The following is a 23974-nucleotide window of genomic DNA, read 5'->3' as shown; positions in this document are numbered from 1 at the left end:
ACTATGACCTTCACATAAGGCTTCGCCATAATATCTAGAAATAAATATGCAAAATTATAATAATTAAGGACCAAAGATAAATCAGAAAAACCTTAAATGTGTTTCTTTAAAGAAAAAAAAACCCTCACTCCCAGTTCATATTAAACATTCTATTTCATTAAGAGAGTCACAATTACTTTGAAAAATGCACATTTAGTCTGAAGTTGTTAACAACTTATTTTCAAATTTTCTTACTTTTCTCACAGATGATCAGTCCATAGCGCAGCCACTCAGAAACTTGTGAACTACTAACATCAGGGACTTTTGAACTCCAATTTCCTCTGCTGTACATACTTATCAGCGAGCAAAGTCTACCAGTCATAATCTGACACATAGCTGTGGAATGATTCTTATGTTTTTAGTTAATAAAATACTTGTATCATCAGTAAACCAACAACATATTTTAATCTAGAGTCTAGATTTTTAGAATTTATTTGTTTCACTTCAAAAACATATGGATTAAAAACTCAACACTCTGTTTTACATATTGAAACAACAATCAATAGAAATGCTGAGAATAACTTTCTTTGAGAACAAGAGGTTTTGGAAGTACGTAACACTATTTTACACAGAGGCATGTAGTGTGTACAGAGGCATGTACTTCAATATTCCTAGAATCTCAAATGTATCTAGTAGTTAAATAAATACAGGAGCACATAAGATATCTTCAACTTAAACAAAAACATCCAGAAAATATAAAGGGATGCAGTTAGAAGTTAAACCACACATAAATGCACAACATAGGGTGTATATGGCATCAATATTTTTTCAATCTCTGTAAAGTTTATGGAAAGCAACTATTATTTTTGCTAATTTTAAATTACAAATGGACATTTTAAACAAATCCAAATACATAATTTAACACTATTACAGGTTTTGAGACAAGTTCTTTCAAATACAGTTTGCATTTAGTACCTCAGTGAGAAGAACTCAACATCCAGGTACTGTATGCAGCCATGTGGTCACGCACATAACTAGCCAAAATTATCAATATTAACCATATAATGGCCACAATGCGCCCATACAGATTTCATATATACCTTTGACAGAAAGTGCTGCTGAAAACTTTTTAAAATGAAACGTCTATAAATTGAAGCCCACAAAGTATCAATCTGCCCTTCGTAATATGGAGTGAAAATACTAAAAGCTTTTCATTTTGTTTCTTTGCCATGTTGAGCATATTGAGAACACACAAGTTCTATATATCAATACCTAACACAGCAAAGGAATTTATGTTTCAGGGAAATGTATATTTTAAAGAATATTAATAAGGATAACAAATATCCACTTCTGTAAAGCAATTTAAGCTCCATGAATGTAATGTGCTGTCTATGTGCAAAATGTTATCAACATTTATTCCATGTCTAAAGTGAGTGAGACAATTACTTTCATCACTATTATGTTTTTTTTTTTTAAACTAAACCCCTGGAGTAAAAATCATCTTGCTGTTGCCATCATTCATCCTAACACCATCTCCTCCCTCCTGTTTGACACACTCAGTTGTTGCATCATGTCTAAACTAAGGCCCCAATCCGGCAATCAGCTCCATGTAGGTACACTCCCGCATTCATGCAGAGTCCCACTGACATCAGCATGGCCCAGTGCAGGACTGTGATGATCTTTTGTGACGTGCCTACCACACCTTTGGGCACTGTCAGTCAATAAAACTAGTTTAGACTTTATTTATCTTTTCATAAGTACCACATTCAGTGGGGAAGTTAATGTGTAACATTTGTAAGCCTATTTGTACTAGAAATTCACTGTCTAGTACAGCCTGTTAATAACCATGCACAGGAAATCACTTACATGGCCTCCATTATTAAGATCACTAGTGGCTATTAGAAAACAACACTATTTCTAACTAACGGTAACAAGTATAAAAGCCTTATAATTAGCAAGTTTATCTTTTACATTGGAATACATTATTCTCTCTCCAAAAACAGTTAAGAGGGTTTTAGTAAAAGCTGCCATCATTCTCCAAGTGCAAAGGTTTCATTAACACCCCAATTCATCACGATACATAAGAACTTGCATAACTTTTAAGCATGTATTAATTTTATTGATGTTAAATTTAGGCAGATGCTTCCATACAGTGCAGAATTGGGACCTAGATTACTGTCATGTTTAGAACTACAGAACATTTTAGAATTTAAATACCAGTTTACTTAGTAACAAATTTATATTTCTAGTCATTGTAAATAGCTACACTTTTTTTTTATTTAGAAAAGTAATGGTCTAAATCACTATAGCCTACAATAGTGTTGTTACAGTGTTTTGAATCCTCACCTGTAGAATACCATAGAATATCTTTTATTAAGGTACCCGAGAAAAAACTGTGTTCCCCTAATATAGTAGAGGAAAGCTAATATCAATACACCTTTGAAACACCTCACTTCAGCAACATAAATAAAATATATTATAAATACCTTATATAATTTAAAAATGTAGCATAACTAGGTTGGTACTTAGGTATTATAATGCTGGGAGTTCAAGAAATACTTCTGATAAATTCCAATTTTCAGAATTGCCAACTCAATGTTTCAAACATGAAAAAAATGAATGATTCTGCTGAAACAATAAGTATGAACTAATGTTGATGTATGGAAATATATTTCCATGATAATTCTGAATCTAGAGAATTTTTTTTTTTTAAAAAACAGACACTGAAATGCATAGCAGAAGCAATTGAAAATTAAATAGGATTCTGCTGTAGGCGCTTTCATTCAGGATTGCATAGCATATAAATGTTTGGGGAAATGGTCAAAATGCAAGCTAGTATGATATAAGATTTTCCCAATCATCTACATCCATTGGCCTGCTATTGATACTGCTATTCCCAGTAGCAGAATTGATTCCATCCACAATTTTTTTTATAGCTACTTAATGGCTTTCTATTGCTTCCTAAAAGTTTAATTCCCAATTTCTTCTCTAAGCTTCTGGTTGAATAAAGTATGGCACATCCTTACAAAGAAGCAACTTATTCTCCTAAAGAAAAAAAATACATATCTTAACAGTTGGGCAGCAGCTGCCATCTTTACTGAGTCAAATTACAGATGTGCTCTGAAGCCAGAAAATGTATTATCCTTTGATTCCCATTAAGAATTTGTTACTTTTGTTTCTATCTATATGAATAGTTATTGTTCAGCTTTCTGCATTAATTTTATATTTACTACTACATGATCATGTATTTGAATACATGCTGCTTTGCTACCCTCCAAAAAAAAAATAAAAAATGGATCTTCAAAGTAGAATACAAGCTTCTAAATATCAAAGCAGATACAGTACAGTAATTGACTGTCCCAGTTCTGCCTAAAATGTTGGGCACAGATTTTTCTTAATGCCTGAAGGATCAAATAAGTCAGCATATGCTTGTCTCTAATTAACTGAAAACAATCAAAAGAAAATTGTCTAGAGTTCATATTAGAATCCAACTGCCAATATGCATCAACTGCAAATAAAAACCGAATCTATTTGAATAAAGATTTCACTGCATTTATAGGGCTACAGTTTTGAAAGCTAGCCTCTGTTTTTGCATCCAAAGTGTGAGTATGGCTATTTGGAGATGGAGAAATGGTTACTTGGATGTCAGGTACAGATTGTCGCTACAAAGCAGTTATTTAGATGACTGACCTTTACTGCACTCTAAATAATTACTGGTGCAAAAATGAAGGTCTGGCTGAGGGTGGGCTGAAAATCAGCATATAACATATCTATATAAAAGAAGTCAGACTGCCTTTTGGCCCCTTCCAGTAGGGTTTATCTCTAAAGAACTGGAAAGATCCTTCCCAATTATTCCTTTGTGGCTGGTTTCCTGCTACTGCCACAAAGCTTGGCTCCAGTGAAGCCATGTTGCCAGAGCGTCCCTCTTACCACAGTTATCCCATAGTCCACTTCTTAAAGAATGATCTGCACAACAAAAAAGAGGCTCTATGGAACAAGTAACAGAGATGCAAACAGTATTGCTTTTTCCAAGGAATCTCTGCAGAGCCAAAGGTGGAACAATGTGCATCCTCACAACTCTACACCTCACTCCATGCAGATTGCAGCAACTATAAATATTATAATAAACTGTTGTAAAAACAGAATTGGCATGCAATTGTTTTATACACACAAATGTAAAAACGTAAATGAACTTTCATGACTGCTCTTGTCCCAGTACTTTGCGTTTAGTGTGTGGTTCCACAAGGATTGACTAAGGTTTGACAACCCATGTTGCGGGTCTTTACTTCAACTCGGAACAGAGTTCCATCTGCACACATACAGAGCTTATAGCGCAGCCAGTCAATATTATTAAACTTTTCCCCATAAGAACTTGGCAGTCGAGATGTGCTGAGCATCACAGTTCCATTTAAGATAATGCTGTTTTCCTAATAAAAGAATAATTGTACAATTTGTTAGTTAACAGAAGTAGGATGTTTATTTCCAAAAGAATGTAAACCAATAGCTTATTTTCAAAGCTACCCTAAAGATAATAACAGGTTATTAATTTTGTTTACATCTAAAGTCTTTGCATAAGAACTTTATTTAAAAAAAATCACGAGTGAATGTAGTGCTCATACATCTCAGTTCTGACCCGTTGCATACCTTGCTATTCCACTCATAGGCCAATACTGAGTACACTACTCATTCTGTGGTAGTTAGATGTGGATGCACAATACAATGAGCCCACCAAGCTTATCTTCACTTGTGAACCAGAACAAACTAGACTTTAAACATCAATCTTCTAAAATCTACTATTTTTCCCTCTTCTCCACTTCACATCATTAACATCACATCAAAAAGCATACAGTATGAAATAATTACTAACTCAAAGTTTTTGAGTCACCATTTCAAAAGATGAATAATAAAATTATTACATTTGCTTTTATAATGCTACAAATTAACTGAACTGCTACTAAACTATATTTTTATACTGAACTTACAGATTTGAATCCATCCAAAAAAATGAAGAAGCCTAATTTTTTTCTTCTTGGTTTTAACATGGAACTATTAGAAATAATTTTGTCAATTTAAAATACGTACTGCCTTTAGTTCCATATCACCACCCATGCGAAACTCAATAGTTTTGCCCATGATGAAAACACCTTCATTTCCACGAACAATGGCACGTCCGTCAACCTTTATATTTAGGTCACTGGTAGCATTGCTGGTAATCTTAAAGGGAAAAAAATATGCAAGAAGAATGAAATAATGGTAAATACCGTTTTATAAGTTCCATTTTTGCTTGTCTTTAAGTAGTTTTGTTAAATTAGTTCCCTCAATAATAGCCACACTGCTAAAAATTTGAATATAACGCTGTCAATGCATGTTGCATATCCCTCTCCCTGTGCCTTTAAAGTTTCTTCGATTTTTTACCACTCTGAACAATCAGTCATGTCTAGAAACAAGGATTACCTATCCTGGAAAATTTGTGTCGCAGTAAAAAGTTAAACTTTTTAGACTGTCAGCTGACTTACACTTGCATATCACTTGGCTAGGATTAAGTACAATAAGAATTTCAACCATTAATACTAGAGCATGGGTTCCCAAACTTGGTTTACGGCTTGTTCAGGGTAAGCCCCTGGCAGTCTGCGAGACGCTTTGTTTACCAGAGCGTGCACAGGTACGGCCACTTGCAGCTCCCAGTGGCCGTGAATGGTGAACCGCGGCCACTGGGAGCTGCGAGTGGCTGTACCTGCAGACACTTTGGTAAACAAAGCGTCTCACGGCCCAACAGGGGCTTACCCAGAACAAGCCACGAACCAAGTTTGGGAACCCCTGTGCTAGAGAATTTAGAGGAACATCTAAGTAGTTTAGGTGCCAAATTTAATCTACCTTGTAAGTCTCTCTTATTTTGAAGAGTGATTATATAAAAATGATTCCTCCTTACCCATCAGATCTGTTCCTTGTGTGTATTCAGAGTTATAGCTGTTTACTTAGGTTCAAAAATAAGTTTACTTTTTATTCCTGTTAGTTCTGCAGAGTAAACATCACAGAGAGAGTGAGCTGGATTCTGTTCCTTCTTGTACATCATCAACAATTGTTCACTACATTCTAAGTACACAGCCAGTTACCTGTGTAAACCTACTGAAGGCAATGGGGTTTGTCTTAATGTGGCCTGCAGAATCTTTATTACAGATGGTGATGTGCAAGAAAGAAAACTCAGAGCTTGATTTTCAGATCCCATGTTGAATTTGTAATGCTGGCACTTGGAAAACATCATCTTTTTTTACTAATAAACAAGGCACATTTGATCTGGAAGTCAAACTGACAAACATGGAACCCTGCAATGCCATTGTTGTTCACTTTTCAGTTTAACTGCACATAAAAAATTGTTATGTGCTGGATAATGTCATCTGATTATTACAAATCTATTGCCAAGGAAAAGAAAGCAATATGTACAGCAGGGGCGGGCAAACTTTTTGGCCTGAAGGCCGCATCGGGTTTCGGAAATTGTATAGAGGGCTGGTTAAGGGAGGGGGTCGTGGCCCCCACTCCTTATCTACCCCCCCCAGGACTCCTGCCCCACCCCCCCATTCCCTGATGGCCCCCCCAGGACCCTTGCCCCATCCACACACCCCCGCGCGCTGTCCTCTGACCACCCCCAGGGAACCCCTGCCCCGATTGCCCCCGCCACCCCATCCAACCCCTCTCCTTCCTGACTGCCCCCCCCCGGGATGACTGCCCCCCCGGGACCCCTGCCCCCATTCAACCCCCCTGTTCCCCGCCCTCTGGCCACCCCGACCCTTATCCATACCCCCTCCCCCTGACCCCCCCCGAACTCCCTTGCCCTCTATCCAACCCCTCCAACCCTTCCCGCTCCCTGCCCCCTTACCGTGCTGCCTGGAGCACTGGTGGCTGGCACTGCTACAGCTGTGCCACCCGGCTGGAGCTGGGCACATCGTTGCCACCATGCAGCACAGAGCACTGGGTCAGGCCGGGTTCTGAAGCTGCGCTGCCCAGAAGCTTGCAGCCCCACCGCCCAGAGCATTGCGCTGGTGGCGGAGCGAGCTGAGGCTGCGGGGGAGGGGGAACAGCAGGGGAGAGGCCGGGGGTAGCCTCCCGGGCCAGGAGCTCAGGGGCCGGGCAGGAGGGTCCTGTGGGCTGGAGATGGCCTGTGGGTCATAGTTTGCCCACCTCTGAGGTACAGGTTGTGTGTTATGTGCACTCACGTGTGTGTGTGTGTGGTATTTTTAAAGAACCGAGTTTTTTAAGAAAATTTGAATTTCCCACAACCTCTGAACAGTAATTATACAACAAGCTATTTCTGGACCACTTACTGTAAAAATCAATAATGCTGGCGCATGAACAAACAGGAAAACTCCAATGGCAAACAGAAAAATAAATTTGGGTATTCTGGTCCTGAAATGTTAGGATGGTTAATTAAAGCATTTTAGTTTATCTTAACTTATTCTCTTACTTGCAACAGTGTACAACAAAAAGAACATAGTTACTACGACTTTTCTTCAGGATTTTACTGTTTACATTTTGCGACAGTTACTTCATGACAAAATACTTTTTTGGTTATACTTCTGTATTTACTTGAATATGACCAAGTCACAACACAAACTACATTCCTACTTTGCAATAACAAACAATTCCATAATCAGCCTTTATATAACAGAAAAAGTGAGCTATTAAAATAGTTCATACCCTCTCCGTAGATGCCTTCTGTACATTCAAAATTTTTACTCCATTTGGCAAATGAAACTCATGAGTCTCATAGTCTGTGCTGAACAAAGTATTTTGTGTCCTTGGGTCAATAAATTCCATACCAATATCACTGGTAATGGAGGTTTTGTCCTTTTCAACACTAAGTTTTGTTGTTCCTTGCTGAAATACAATCTACAGAAATAATTAAAATTATTTTAAAACATGACAAAAACGTTTCTACTATAGTTATGATTAATAATAATAACACAATTCCCCATATTGTTAACCACATATGTTCAACTCATGATGTAACTTACAGGCTGGTTATTTCCAGTGATAACCAAATCTTCATTACGCCTGCCTCCTACTGTACTTTTATATAATGGATGTATAACTCCCATGTCGGATACTTGTTTAAATCGCAGTAAGCCGCTCTCATGAAACTCCATGCTGTCACAACCATTGGGCCCAATACGAATCACAGCCCAGATGACAAGTGTGATCTAAAAGAGTAACACAAACAAAGTTTCATATTTACTGTAATACTACAGATGCAGGAAAAACAGAGTGGTCAAAATACTTTTTTTTTAAAAGGAGTGTTTAATTAGTTATTACATTTGAAATAACTTCAAGCATACAAATTATTTAAGTGCTAGAGATTTTTACAATGGGTGTGTGAAAGTAAGTTTGTTTTAAAATATTTTCCTTTGCTTTACTATGTTTATCCTTTCTTTCCACTGAAAACACAGAAATGCAGTTAATCACAATATATGGTTATTTGTAAACCATCTGAAATATGATCTAAAATAGTTTGTAAAATATTATAAAAACCTACATTCTCCTTACACTTGAACATTTTGAAATTAAGTAATGTGGATGATGGTTTGAGACATCTTCCTGTTTGAGGTACTGTCTGTATCCTAAGCTAAATAAACTCAAGGGGAAAGGTGTTTGTTAACCCAGGACAGGACACAGTCAATCTTGAATTAAAAGAAAGGACCCCTCAGTGTTGATGGTATACTGAAATGCCTAACTATGAGGAGATGAGAAGCAAAGGTGGGTATTAAAATAGTGAATTGCAGTAGCAAATCAAAGTGCAGATTGTACAGGATGAATTCTGAAAACTAATGTACAGTTCAGTTAGTAACTATACAACATTTCTGTGATCTGATGGGTTGAGATCACTTCATTGCATACATTAATTAAGAATAATTGTATTGAACATTGCACTGGTAATACTTTGCAATGTTTGTCATGTACAGCTCTGGGTGTGGGAATAACCAGAAGATTCCTGATCCTGATTAATATTGGGGGCACAGGTTCGGTTGTGGTAGTGATACATGTGGCCTCTTAGATGAGAGGATATAAAAATAAGATTTAGCATTTAAGCTCTTTGTGGAAGGAACTGTCTTTTTAATCTCTGCAAAACATCTTGCAATGTTATGATGCTATTTTTAAAAACAGAGAACTTTGGGAAAAAATGGAGAAAAAAATCATTGGTCTGTTTAGTCATACTAAGAAAAAGAAAAAAAAAAGATTAAGGACTTCTTGCTAATAAAAAGCCCACAACAAAACACCTTGAAATAATATTTTTGAGACTAAAAATAAGCAGGAAAGATAGAAAAAAAATTAAAGTAATCCTCCTTAATACATTTTAAGATTGTGCTTTCCAAAGTATTCTGATCTATGCTGGAGAAGGTTTATATTTATTTAATAAATACTCAATAAAAAGTAAAACAAGCATGCCCAAATATCACTTGCAGTCTAAGTGTTATACTCACAATCAAATTGATAACAGCCAAAATAAAAAGGAGAACAATCACACAAATAGCCAAGTTGCCTTTCCTGCCTCGTAAGCCTGTTTTATGGAGACGGTCTTCATCAATTGGGATATATCCAGCCTTAAAGTTACTGTTGTGTTCTTTATTAATGTTTCTCCTCTCCACAGCCTTCTCACGCATAGATTTCTTCACGGGGCCATTAGAACTTTGCTACAGCATGACAAAATGCATGGATAAACGGTTATTTTGCAGGTAATCAAAATTTATAACAAAAGTAAGAGTTTGAACCAGTGGAATATTTGTCTGCTATCCCAATGTTTAGTTTATCTATTTTTAAATAACAACAATACAGAGGTACTTTAAAACCAATTATAAAGAATTTTAATAACAGTATCTATCAATCAGTGATGCTGTTGCAGTAACCAATTAAATTTCAGTTGTAAAGAATTTCATTATGTATTTACATTTTGGGACTGATACAAGATGTGCTCCTTATATCTAACTGGATTATTTACAGGCACCCAAACATTTATTTTTTAGTTCCCTGTGAACTACATGTGAGTCTCAGTGGGTTTACCTAAGAATGTAGAAAAGAGTAATGGTACAAGCCATAAAGTTATCTCACTGGTTGTCCCTAAGACAGAAATCCAAAAATATTTAAAAAAAAAATGTAAAGGGACACCATCAATTTAAAAACATCATACTATTTGTTTATTAATTATATGTAACAAATAAGATTGCTCTAACTAAAAGAATACAGAAACAAATCTTTCAGGATTTGTATTGTGTACATTTGACAGCATTTTGTGCATAGTCAGTTTCTGTTTCTGGGGGTCTCACTTCAGGAAAAGGGAGGAGAAAAAACATTATAAAACCACAAAAAACTGGTAGGGAAACTCATGGGCATGTATAACTAAAAATAGTTTTAACTTATTGTTTTGAACTGACTATATCTCAAGGTGACAGTATCACTTTCATTTATATTACTGGAGGGCAAATTAACAGGTAGGGAATGCTTTCATATAAAGTATTCTCAGGGATAGAAAGTGGAAGGGTTATAAGACTCCCATATTTTTAGAGCTTTGTACAAAACCTTATGGTACTTTGTTCTTCCTATTTTTCTTCTCTTTCAATACAGCAAGATGCTATTTTGAGGTCTAATCCTGCAAACATTCTGCAGATCAATTTTACTCACATGAGCAGTCTAACTTGAACATAATAAATGTTTTACTGCTGGGGGCCTTCTGCACCTAAAAAAAAAAAAAAAAAAAAAAAAAAAATCAACACACATTTTTAAAAAAAAAAAAAATGCAATTTGTAATTGTATTTGTCAACACAACACTATCATAATTCATTTTTTTTTTTTTTTTTTTTTTTTTTTAAATAAATACAAGTATGTCTGTCTGTAACATTACAGACACACACACAAATTCCCCCAGGAGTAGAGAGTTAAAGAAACCCCTATGACAACCCTGTTCCTGTCTCTCTGCCCCCTTCCCCACCCCCCTCCAGAGCCCAGCTGGGGGGGGTCAGATGCTTACAACCCCTCCCCTAGAGCCCAGCCACATTGCCCAACCCTCCCCTCCAGAGCCCAGCCATGGGGACACCCAGCCCAGATACCTGCACCCTCTCCCCCCTGAGCCCAGCCGCGGGCCTCCCCCTTGCCCAGATACCCACACCTTCCGCCCCCAGAGCTAAGCCATGGCTCCCCCAGCTCAGACACCTGCCCCCCTCCGCCCCAGAGCCCAGGTAACCAGGGGGAGAAACAGCCTGATGCTTGGTTCCAAGTTTGCATGGAGTGTCCTGCATACCACTGTCTCCTTCCCTCAGGGCGTGCTGGGAACCCTCTAGCTCTCTCTCCCTCCCACCAGCTGTGTCTTGTATGTGTGAGCTGGGCTCTGCTGGGTCCAGCACATTGCTGTGGGGGAAAGGAAAAATATTTTTTTTTAATATTTTTGGATTTCTGTCTTAGGGACAACCAGTGAGATAACTTTATGGCTTGTACCATTACTCTTGTCTATATTCTTAGGTAAACCCACTGAGACTCACACTCACATTCTGCGTGTACAATGTTAATTTCTGCAAAATTCTGCATTGCACAATGGCACAAAATTCTCCCAAGAGTAATGTTGCAAGACTGGGCACACAGTGACTTCTTTCTCTATTCAGGCCACATCTAATGTTACTTCCATGGATGATGAACTATGAGGGCATGTTTCTCTCCCCTCCCTCATCCCCTTTACCTCTCAGAGACAGATGATGACACTCCTTAGATCATTTTAGCCTCCACTACACTGAGCGAGAATTCAGATAACCAGACTGAAACTTAGCCTAAGTCATATTTAAACATGGTCAACAAACCACCGCACTAGTACAAAGTAAATAAAATGAAGCATATGATCACAATTCTATTTACAATAAACTACATTACATAGCTGTATACTGATTTATAAACTGTGAGACTGAAAGACATTTTACTCATATGTTGAGGTGTTACAACAAATGTACACTTTATTAACAAAATTCAGACTGTGAATGGGAAAACCTCCCTTCCCTATTACATAAATATATATACACCATTCCTATAGGTGAATCTGTATTCCAATGTACATTTTTAATGAGTATCTAAATTTCTGTCATTTACCCCTACCAACAGCTGGCACTATATATAACGAAGTTCTAGTCTACCATGGCAAAAAGCTATTATTTTTCTTGGCTGCACACACTGTGAATGGTCATCCTTAGTTTTTCAAAGAAATTTAATGTGAGAGGCTTAATACAAAATGTAGTTCTTTCACTACACTTTAAATCAGTCTTGCCTGTGCAAGTAGATGGGGACCTTAGAGAACTCAGTAACCCAACTGCACAATGATAATCAAAACTTTTCAAAGAATCAAGATCAATTAAAAATAGAAGTGAAAACTTAAAAATGTGTAGTCCTTTGAAGAATATTTTACTACAAACTGGAGTCCCTTTATAAAAAATCTTGTATTTCTAATATTTTTAGAGGTATTTAAGCAAGGAGGTGAGGTGAGGTGCGGGGTGGGGTAGTGTTAAAAAACCTTCCAGACCTTTACACATAATAAAGAAGCAAAAATACCATTAAAAAAAAAACCCAAATACCGCTGCCAACTGCAAGCATTCAAAAATCAAGAATCAGGTCCTGTAAAATCATGAAATTTTAAAAATCTAATTATTTTAAGCCAATCAATTTTTCATTATGTTATTTGTCTTCTGAGTTCAGGTTTCCAAGCTATTCTCTGAAACCATAAGGACTAGAAACTTACTTTAAAAAGAAAAAAAAGATGAGATGCTCAAGAAATCAGAGGACTCCAGAAGCCTGGGCTTTTAACAAAACCCCCAAATATGGCAAGTTTGCCGTGTTATAACCCTACTGATCCCAGTATATGAGAGAGAGGTCATGGTTTTCAAGACTGAAAGGCAAACTTGTCCCTTCCATCAACAGGAAGATGGTCCAGAAAAAGATTTTACCTCACCCACTCTCACAACTCTGAAACCTTTTCAGATCACCTTGAAAGGAAAAGGCAACTGTGAAAGGGTTTGCTTGCAATGAAACTCGTCATAAATCTGGCACTCTGAATTTTTGTTTGATTTTAGTATTTGAGTAACAGAGAATCAATGTGCAAAGAAAAACAACACCCCCTCCAACCTCCCCCGACACAACCTCGCCGCCACCACCCATTGATCAAATGCCAAGGGCAGCAACTTTAAATACAGACAACTGTCTGGGCTGTAATCAGCTTCTCCCCTCAGCCGGTTGTCGCTATCCCAGCCCCGGTTTTTAACACCCGGGGGAGGGGAGGGCACAGTGCAGACGGGTTTCGGGCCCAGCGCCGCGCCCACGGCTCCTTCAGGCTGCCCGGCGCAGACCGTGGAGACAGGCGGCCGCTCGGCGCTGGCTCTTCGGCTCCCGCAGGCGCAGGGCTGCGGCCCGGTGCTCGGAACGCTGCGGGGGAGGCCGGGCTCGCACAGCGCGCGGGCGGAGCAGGCTCGGGGCCGGGCGCTCCTCTGCGGCCCAGGGGGCAGGCTCCGGGCCAGGCTGCAGCGGCCTGGGGGGTGTTTATGCCGCTGGGGCCCCCACCGGCACATACGGCCGGGCTGAGAGCTCGGGTCCCCGAGGAGCCACGGCTGGGGGCGGTGCCGGCACAGCCGCCTGGGAGGGGCTCGTCCGCGGCCGCTTTCCCTGGGGCCCGGGCTCCGCTGGGGCTATTCCGCCCATGGCGAGGGAGCCCTGGAGGCGGCTGTCCCCCGCGCGCCCCGCCGTGTGGGGGCCGGGCACAGACCTGCTCCGAGGCGGCGGCTGCAGCTCCTGCTGCTGCCGCCATCTTCCTCTCCTGCCGCTGTGCTGTTGTTGTCCCGCCCAGCGTGGGGAGACTAGCGCCGCGCCAGCCGCCTGTCGCCGCTCCCTGTCCTGGGCTCGGCGCCTCCCGCCGGGCTGGGCACCCGGCGCTGCTCGTGTCCGGCCTGAGCTGTAGGGGGCAGGGTCGGGAATTCACCCTGCCGCTCCCCCCGGGACTCCCAGAACAGCCCCCCCCGGGGTGACCCTGTCGGGGAGTGTGGATGAGTCTGGCACACACCCTGGCACCCCGAAGTGCAGCCCCCGGGCCAGTGACAGGGAAGACGCATGAGCTTGTGCTGAAGGGCTTGTGGAGATTGGGAGTCAGGAAGTGTGGGCCAAATTCCTTGGTCTGCCGCAGACATTGGGTCACTTTCCCTCTTTGAGCCTCAGTTCCCCATGAGTAACCTGCACCACAGATGGGAGATTTTCTGTGGCAGTGCTCAGTTGGGGCCCGTGTGCTCAGTAGTTGTCGTGCAGTGCCATTGGCACCTCATGTAGTGCCTGCACCACCCAACCCATTCAGTTCCTTCTCAACCGTCCTCGGCTGTAGACGGAGCTCAGTGGCAGTGCTGCCTCTTCCTTTTTTCTCTCTATAGAAATATTTAGATTAGTTGTAGTTTAGTAAGTCTAGTTTACTTAGTTAGATACTGTTCTTTCAAAAAAAATTATTTTTTATCTTCCCCACTCTGTTGGGAAACTTTTAACGGCCACGATGCCTGGCTCGCCTGGGTTTGTATGCTGTGACTCTTGCTGTGAGGCGATGCATGTCTCCGACAGCTACTCGTGTGTCTGTTGTTTGTGGGGAGATTCATATCCCTCAAAAATGTGTCCACTGTAGCAACCTGTAAGCCAGGGTATGACATGACAGAGATCATAGAATCATAGGACTGGAAGGGATCTCGAGAGGTCATCTATTCTAGTCCATCTCCTGCACTCATGGCAGGACTATATTATCTAGACCATTCCTGACAGGTGTTTGTCTAACCTGCTCTTAAAAATCCTCTAATGATGGAGATTCCACAACCTTCCTAGGCAATTTATTCCAGTGTTTAACCACCCTGACAGTTAGGAAGTTTCTCCTAATGTTCAGCCTAACCCGCCCTTGCTGCAATTTAAGCCCATTGCTTCTTGTCCTATCCTCAGAGGTTAAGAAGAACAATTTTTCTCCCTTCTTCTCCTTGTAACAACCTTTTATGTACAGTAACTCGCTTAACGTTGTAGTTATGTTCCTGAAAAATGCTACTTTAAGCAAAACAATGTTAAGCAAATCCAATTTCCCCATAAGAATTAATGTAAATGGGGGGGATTAGGTTCCAGGGAAATATATATATACATACACACAGTATAAGTTTTAAACAAATGAATACTGTACACAGCAATGATGATTGTGAAGCTTGGTTGAGGTGGTGGAGTTAGAGGGTAGAAGAGGGTGGGATATTTCCCAGGGAATGCCTTACTGCTAAATGATGAACTAGCACTCGGCTGAGCTCTCAAAGGTTAACACATTATTAATGTAGCCTCACACTCTACAAGGCAGCAGGAATGGAGGGAGGAGACGCAGCATGGCAGTGGCTGCAAACATTCCCTGTGGAAACTGAACGTAATGAACCCACGCTATCCCACTGGAGTGCACCACTACCTCCACTTTCCAAAATGCGTGGGTGGCATGTGTGTGTGAGATGGAGACACACTGTGTGTATATGTGTGTGTGAGAGAGAGAGAGCCAGACACAGTGTGTGTGTGAGAGAGGGAGGGAGAGACAGAGACACATACTTTGTGTATGAGAGAGAGATATGTGTATTGCCTCTTTAAGTATGCTGACCCCACTCAAATACACTGCCTTTTTAAGTAGATCAGCAAGTTGAGACAGCTGCTGCTGCCAGCAAGCTTCCTCTGTCCTGAGCCCTGTCCTGTCCCCCCCCTCTGTGGAGATGGGGTACATAAGCGGGGGGCAGGACTCGGGGGGAAGCGGCACACCCTGACATCAGCATCCCTTTCCCCCCCACCCCCGCACAGGAAGCAGGAGGCTCCTGGGAGCAGCTCCAAGGCAGAGGGCAGAAGCAGCACATGGCAGTGGGGGAAGGGATACCTGAACTGCCCCACAATTGATAGCCTGCTGGGCGGCTGCCACACAGGGAACTAACGGGAGCTGATGGGGGGGCCGCAGGGGGGCTGCCGGTCCACCCTGGTTCCAAGCCCCCACCAGCTAGCTCCAATGGGCTGCTCTTTCTGGACAAAGCATGCGGCTGCCAAACAACGTTATAAGGGAGCATTGTGCAACTTTAAATGAGCATGTTCTCTAATTGATCAGCCATGTAACAATAAAACAATGTTAACCCGCACAACGTTAAGTGAGGAGTTACTGTACTTGAAAACTATTATCATGTCCCCTCAGTCTTCTCTTTTCCAGACTAAACAAACCCAATGTTTTCTAGACCTTTAATAATTTTGTTGCTCTTCTCTCGACTTTCTCCAATTTGTCCATATCTTTCCTGAAATGTGGCGCCCAGAACTGAACACAGTACTCCAGGTGAGGCCTAATCAGTCCGGAGTAGAGCGAAAGAATTACTTCTTGTGTCTTACTTACAGCACTCCTGGAGATCTCTTATGTCTTGGTCTTTTAGCCTAGCTAATCATTAACTGCTAGGAAATATCTAATATTGAAGTAATGATTTATTTTATAAATGATTTATATTGAAAAGGGGCATAGGTTAAAAAGAATATATTTTAAAAAAACAAATGCCCTTTTCCATGTAACTAGTATTTTAGAGGATTAAAAGTGAAATAATTTTAAACAATCTAAATTGCTATTCCCAGTCAATACTGTTAGCTCGCTTTTTGTGCTTCACTTTGGACAATGAAAATTAGTCAACCCTTCAAACAGCTCACTGATGGATGGCTGACTTGGGACATCAGAGGTAAACTGCTTCAATTCCATTAATATCTCATTGGACAGTGGGATTGTGACATCAGAGGTAAATCAACCAACCATCACTCTTCTGTCCTTTTGTCTCACTCTCCCCAGTGAGATTGTGATAGCAGAGATAACAAGACATCTTCCTTTCTCTTCTCTTTTCCATATTCTTTATCCTTCTTTAGCTCTTCCCTTAATACATTTGCATAGTGATGTTCAGACTGCATGCCTCATTTGCCTGCTTCTTCCACAACCACCTCAGGGCTTTCTTCCATCATTCATTCATTCATGCCCGTCACCCCAACCGGGGTATGGGCCGCCAACCACAGATCTCCATAGTCTTCTATCCTGGGCCATTCGCTCTAGCTGGTTCCAGGTATAGCCCATTTTTTTGCTATCAACCTGAAGGTCGCGTCGCCAGGTATTTCTTGGGCGGCCTCTTTTCCGCTTGCCTTGGGGGTTCCACTGCAGTGCCTGTCTGGTGATGTTGGTTGGCTGCTTGCGTAGTGTATGTCCTATCCAGCCCCACCTTCTCCTTCTAATTTCTTCCTCTGCTGGGAGTTGATGGGTCCTCTCCAAGAGGTGGATGTTACTGATGGTGTCTGGCCAGCAGATCTGGAGAATCCTTCTGAGGCAGCTATTAATGAAGGTCTGGATCTTCCTGGTGGTTGTTTTGGTTGTCCTCCAGGTTTCAGCTCCATACAGTAAGACTGATTTCACGTTGGAGTTGAACAGTCGAATCTTTATTGCCAAAGACAGCTCTCTGGAGCTCCAGATGTTCTTGAGCTGTAAGAAGGCTGCTCTTGCCTTACCAATCCTTACTTTGATGTCTGCCTGTGCCACCCTGCTGGTCGATGATGCTACCTAGGTAGGTGAAGGACTGCACTTCTTCCAGGGGGCTTCCATTCAGTGTGACTGGGTCGTTGCTGATGGAATTGATCCTAAGGATCTTGGTCTTGTCCTTCTGGATGTTGAGGCCAACCTGTGATGACGTGGCTGCCACTACGTTGGTCTTCTCTTGCATCTGCTGTTTACTGTGCGAAAGGAGTGCAAGGTCATCGGCAAAGTCCAGGTCATCAAGCTGGGTCCACAATGACCATTGGATTCCATTCCTACGCTTGTAAGTGGATGTCTTCATAATCCAATCGATGACGAGAAGAAAGAGAAGTGGTGACAACAAGCATCCTTGTCTGACTCCGGTTCGCACCTGGAAGCTGTTTGTGAGCTGCCCTCCATGGATCACTCTACAGTGTATGCCGTCATATGAATTCTTGATCAGGTTGACCACCTTTGCTGGGATGCCATAGTGCGAAGGAGCTTCCAGAGGGTCTCTCGATCCACGCTATCGAATGCTTTCTCATAGTCAACAAAGTTGATGTACAACGAGGAGTTCCACTCCATAGACTGCTCGACTATGATCCGGAGCGTTGCTATCTGGTCCGTGCATGATCTGTTCTGCCGGAAACCTGCCTGTTCATCTCGTAGCTGTGGATCGATGGCATCCTTCATTCTCTCTAAGAGGACTCGGTTGAAGATCTTCCCTGGCACCGACAGGAGTGTGATTCCTCTATAGTTGGCACAGTTGCTGAGGTCTCCTTTCTTGGGGATTTTGATGAGATATCCTCTTTCCAGTCAGCCGAATCACTTCTTCTTCCCATATTTTCTCAAAGAGGGGTACAGCATTTCCACTGAAGCATCCAGGTCTGCTTTCAGGGCCTCTGCTGGGATATCGTCAGGTCCAGCCGCCTTCCTGTTCTTCATCATGGTGATGGCTTTTCTGATCTCGTCTCTGGTTGGTTTATCGCAATTGATTGGGAGGTCCTCGTTGGCTGGGTCGATGTCTGGTGGATTTGGTGGTGCTGGTCTGTTCAGGAGTTCCTCAAAGTGCTCCGCCCATCTGTTCATCTGTAGTTCTATTCCTATTATAGACTTTCCCTGCTTGTCTTTAACGGGACGTTCTGGCTTGCTGAACTTTCCAGACAGTCGCTTGGTAGTATTGTACAGCTGTTTCATGTTACCGCTGTATGCTGCCTGCTCTGCTTCTGCTGCCAGTCCATCCACATAATCTCTCTTGTCCTTCCTAATATTCCTCTTCACTGCTCTGTGGGCTTCAGCATACTCTTTTTGAGCTTTGGCCTTTGCTGCTCTAGTCCTGCTGTTGTTGACTGCTGCCTTCTTCTTCTTTCTGTCTTCTATCTTTGTCAAGGACTCTGCTGTGATCCACTCTTTCTGCTGGTGTTTCTTAATTCCAAGCACTTCCTGGCATGCTGACCTAAGTGTGTCTCTCACTTTCTGTCATCTGTTGAGTACACTGTCTTCCTCTTCCTCAGACCGATCCTGTAGTACTGAAAACTTATTCTTCAGCGTCAATCCAAAATCTTCCTTGGTCTTATGGTCCTTCAGAAGGTTGATGTTGTACTTCACTCTTCTGTCTGACGCGTCTATCCAGTTCTTCTTCAGCTTCAGCTTCAATCTGGCCACCACTAAGTGATGGTCGGACGCCACGTCTGCTCCTCTTCTAACTCTAACGTCCTGCAAGGATCTTCTGAACTTCTTGCTAATGCAGACATGGTCGATCTGGTTTTCTGTCATGCCTGCTGGCGATACCCAGGTACTCTTGTGGATCCGCTTGTGAGGAAAGATGCTGCCTCCTATGACCAGGTTGTTAAGTGCACACAGATCCACAAATCTCTCTCCATTCTCACTCATCTCTCCCAGAGCATGGGTCCCCATGACTTGTTCGTATCCTGTGTTATCAGGTCCAATTTTGGCATTAAAGTCTCCCATAAGGATGGTAATGTCTTTGTCTGGGAGAGTCTCTAATATTTTCTGGAGTCTGTTGTAAAAGTAGTCTTTGTCCTCCTCTTCACTGTCATTGGTTGGAGCGTAGCACTGAACAACATTCATCTTAATCCTCTTCATTTTAGTTCTGAAGGATGCTGTGATGATCCTGGGACCATGTGCCTCCCAACCAATCAGTGATCTCTGTGCCTGCTTGGACAACATGAAGCCTACTCCCTGTGTGTGGTGTGCGTCGCTCTCTTCATGTCCTGAATACAGCAACAGCTCTCCTGTCAACAGTCGTCTCTGTCCAGCTTGCGTCCATCTTGTCTCGCTAATGCCTAGTAGGGTCAGGTTGTTGCTCCTCATCTCTGCTGCAACCTGCGCCGTCTTTCCTGACTCGTACATGGTCCTCACGTTCCATGTGCCGATGGTAATCCTCCTGGCTGCAAGAAGGGTGATCGGCTTAGTGGCTTCCTCACGGCTTTCACCACCCAGCGTCATGCATCTTCGAGTTGAAGACCCTTCTTTTTCTAGGCTAAAAGTCTCTGTTAACTCTATTGTTGGCGTTTCTGTAGCAAGCTGATTTTTACAGGGTGGAGTTGCTAGCCCCACGCCCAACCCTCCTCCTTTACCCTGACTTGGGACAGGCAGATGGCCCCAAAGGACCTCTCTGGTGGAGTTCTTTCTTCCATAGCCTTCTCTATTCCTGGATTGCCCTTCCTGAGCTGGTTCACCAAGCCACTTCTCCTAACTTAGATCTAGGCTCCTCATTCTGTCCACATATCAGAAAAAAAATTGTTCTAGCATGCTGTGCAATAGTTTTACTGAGCAACTGCATAATCATGCTGATGTTGTCCCTATTCACCAAGTCAGTGCATAAAGGCCATCAAATAGTAAGTTTTGGTCATTACCAACTTGGATCTGATTTGAAATAGTTGCCTAGAGATGCCATTCTGCCCTTTTTGAAAAAAGAAGTGTTGCCGGCTCAAAGAGCCCGAGGCGGAGCAACAGCAGGTTCGTTGCCCGGTGTGCGTCGCACTAATTATCACACCAGGGTGGAGAAGCAAAAACCAGGTTTATTTGAGCCCAAAGAAAGGTGCCAGGGAGAAAAGCATTCTCAAATCCTGCACACCCACGCGCAGGCGGGGTCCCAACATTTATACCCCCCTTGTTTGTGTAAGCCTTTTGTTCGGTTTTCCCCCTCACCCCTCCCTTCCCAACAGCAGTTACATTAGGCATTACATTTCAGCGTGTTAGAAAAGTTCTCATCCACAAGCTTATCTTTGGCCTTCACAGCACAAACGCATACAGATTTTCCTCCCCCCTCTCCCCCTCCTCCCCGCCGCTTCTGCTGTTTCAAACTCCTACATTTGCAAGCTGAGACAGCTGATAGTTACATATTTTGCTTGCAGTCTGTTAACATCTTAGGCTGGTTAAAGTTCACAGCATGTAAGAACTTTGGTTCACTTCAGGCCCAAAGTCACAACTTTGGTTTACTCAGGCCTAGTGACACCAACAGAAGTGTATAAAGCTAAACTGTTGTCTGTCTGCATATGCTCTGCTGGCAGCTGGGTTCAGAAACTTTGGGTCACATGCTGTCCTCCTAGGAATAAGTCCATGGGAGTGTAAAACATGCCCCAAACTCTGGTTTAGCACCCACAGTATTAAAGGGACATCTTAGCCTTTGGGGAAGGATGTGGGTCAGGGCAAGGGAAAATGGGTGCCTGTAAAACCAATAGATCCATTAGAATGGTGATACTCAGACTGAGGATCCAAAGCTTTGAGTGGTTCTTTTATGTGTCTCCTGCAGCTCCTTGCAGCACATGATATTAAAACACTGTGTGATTGGTTAATAATTAAATCAGGATGCTTTTACTATGTTGTTAACCAATTATAGTTGATAAAATAATATTTGGTCAGTCATTTTTCTGTGAGAATTATATATATATATAAATAGCAAATGAAACAATGAATTCACTCTACCGATGGCTCTTTTGGGTAATGTTGATTGCTAATTTGGCTCCTGAACCACTGAGATCTGAGTATCACTACATTAGAACTACTGGGAAATCTATGCAGACCCACCAGGATCTTAGCCCATCCCTGTAGTAGGCCATTTAGGGCCAGAATTCCCTTTCCTTTAGTGGTATATAGCTGTTAGCCAATGAGAGCAGAGTTTGCCTCTTGCACTTTACTCTCTTTTCAGAGAGTGGTTTCAGAGACAGAAGAGAATCACACAGAGACAATTCCTATGTACATTTTTGCTGGAAAATCCATGCCCTAAAAAGGGAAGCATGTTATGTCCATTCTCTTTTAGACCTCACAGATGTGCAAACCAGTTTAGGAGACAGGGGGCACATGTTTTGGAGATACAGATTAACGGTACTCTCTTTTTACACAATGAAGGCTTTTCTCCCCCTTTTTACTCCCTTCCACATCCCATAACAGCAAGAATCATATGGCTCTTTATTTTCATATACATTACATTTTATTACTGCTCATAAGTGCTTATCTTTTTTAACTTTCTTGGGGCTGAGCAAAATGGATACAAGTTTTTTAAGTAATATGAAATTTAGTGGAACAACATTGTGTGTCCCAGATTAAAACCAAGTAATATTTATCTCTATTTTTAATCCCATTCATTGCTGTTTGTATCCAAATTCTCTGATAAATGTCCCAAATCTGTATGATACAGTACATCTGTCCTGTTTCTGTTACTATTTGCATGTGAATAGCTGAATTAGTTGAAAGATAAGTAAAATCATCTCCCAATTGACTACACATCTATAGAGACTTGAGAATGCTAGTAATTACCTCCAATGTGTGGAATAAATTACACTTAAAAAGTGTGCTCTAGATATTTTGCAGGTGGAAAAATAGATAGAATTTTTTGTGAATGAGGTGTCAAAATCTTCCACACCCTGTTTTTAAGCTATTCCATTGCAAGGACAGTACACATAGTTCTGTGTTAGCACACTTTTTGAAGGATAACAGGATTCTGGCAGAACAATAGTTTAATGCAGAGGCTACTCTAAGTTATAATAATAATTAATATAAATATAATTAGGAAAGCACACATTCCTCCATTTCTCAGATCTTTAATGTGAAGATCTCAAAACAGAATCTGGCTCAATAGAATAGCATTCAACTTGATTCAAATGGATAATTGATTTGTTTCTGATGCTACTCTGCTCTCCCAAATACACACACATACTAATTCTTTGGTGAAGGCACACCGATTGTGGAAGTCTGCCATTCCAAGTGCAAATCTACTCTTTATTGTTCATGAACAGGAAAATGCTGTCTGATGGAAGGCCATAAAACATATTTCATTCTTCCAAATGTTGAAGATTTGCAGTGTGGTTCTCAGGGATGAATTTGGCTCTTGAAATAGACTTATTAAAAGCTGGGTTTTGTTTCATTTAAATCTGTATATGTATAAAATGAATGGAGAAGATGGAAATTTACATGAGCCCTTGTTTTCTAGCCCCTTCATAACAGAAGTGTTTCATTTAGTGTACTGAATCAAAGACGATGGGGTTTCAAACTTTTTCATATTGTAGACCACAATTTAGAGAGATTGTTACATGGAGGATATTACATACATTTGCAATTGTGGATCACCTCCTGTCTCATTCAGGCTTCTGTGACTTTCTAATGGCAACTACAATTAGGGAAGTAATATTAAGACAACAATTAGCTATTTTAGCTGTCTTTAAGTGCAGTAGGATCTTGTTCTTTCTGAAGAAAGTTAATCACAGGTTTACTTTTGCTCTTCATTTCATTTCCCCTCCCATCTGCTCTGTTTTGGGTTTTTTTTCTCCTGGTGGAAATAGGGAGGAGAGCCATTAACACTGTGACCAGAAGTGCTTTGCAGACCACTAGTGGTCCAGTGACTACAGGGGTGTGTGTGTGTGTGTGGGGGGGAGCTCTGTTATATCCTGTCTGCTTAATCTGTGATCCATTTCCTGTGTGTCTGAGCTCAGTTTTAAGCATCAAAAGCACAAGGGAGGAAAGTTTTGCAGAAAATTTTCTTTGCCATGAGAGGCAATTTCACAGTGTTCAGAAAGCCACCAGCAAAGAGTTCTGATACTTTTCAGGCAGCGAGTCCTGTCTGGAACACTTTTTGAATGAGCTGATCCTTTTATTCTCAGTCTCAGGAGATCACAGTTTAGGTTAGGGAGATAAATCCTGAAATCCTTTGGTCAAGTTAGAGCGACTTCAGGGCAATTTAAGTGCCAGGCAGCGGAAGCAAAGGCAGCAGCTGCTGCTCACTTACTTGGTCTAGAGGACATACACATAATTGACCAGAATTCATTCTTTGGGGAATTTTCTTGCCGGATCATCCAGGCCGGGTGTGAATGGGAGATCTGCTAGCGGAACGAGGGGACAATACGCCCATTAAAAAAAGGCCCCAATAGGGGTTTGTTTATCAAAATGAAATTGCATCTCTTATGCGTAATA

At 41.6% G+C, this 23974-nt stretch overlaps 1 protein-coding gene across 4 annotated transcripts; it reads right to left on the bottom strand.

The window, feature by feature from the left end:
* Positions 1-455: 455 nt before the first annotated feature.
* On the bottom strand, positions 456-23960 carry SGCB (sarcoglycan beta). Of its 4 annotated transcripts, none has more exons than XM_039540381.1 (7): positions 23790-23960; positions 23116-23333; positions 9453-9662; positions 7989-8174; positions 7672-7863; positions 5062-5193; positions 456-4406 (listed from the first exon to the last, which is right to left on the bottom strand). In XM_039540381.1, exons 3-7 carry the CDS (start codon positions 9630-9632, stop codon positions 4206-4208), a joined length of 891 nt encoding a protein of 296 aa, XP_039396315.1. In that variant the 5' UTR covers positions 9633-9662; positions 23116-23333; positions 23790-23960; the 3' UTR covers positions 456-4205. The 4 variants fall into 4 exon arrangements, with proteins under 4 accessions (XP_039396315.1, XP_039396316.1, XP_039396317.1 ...); XM_039540382.1 differs by having other exon boundaries at positions 23116-23174; XM_039540383.1 differs by lacking the exons at positions 23116-23333; positions 23790-23960 and adding an exon at positions 16648-16732.
* Between the last annotated feature and the right edge of the window lie 14 nt (positions 23961-23974).

This window comes from Mauremys reevesii, linkage group 5 (assembly GCF_016161935.1).
Source record: "Mauremys reevesii isolate NIE-2019 linkage group 5, ASM1616193v1, whole genome shotgun sequence".
Lineage (NCBI taxonomy): Eukaryota > Metazoa > Chordata > Testudines > Geoemydidae > Mauremys > Mauremys reevesii.
This window is presented reverse-complemented; position numbering and strand designations above follow the sequence as displayed.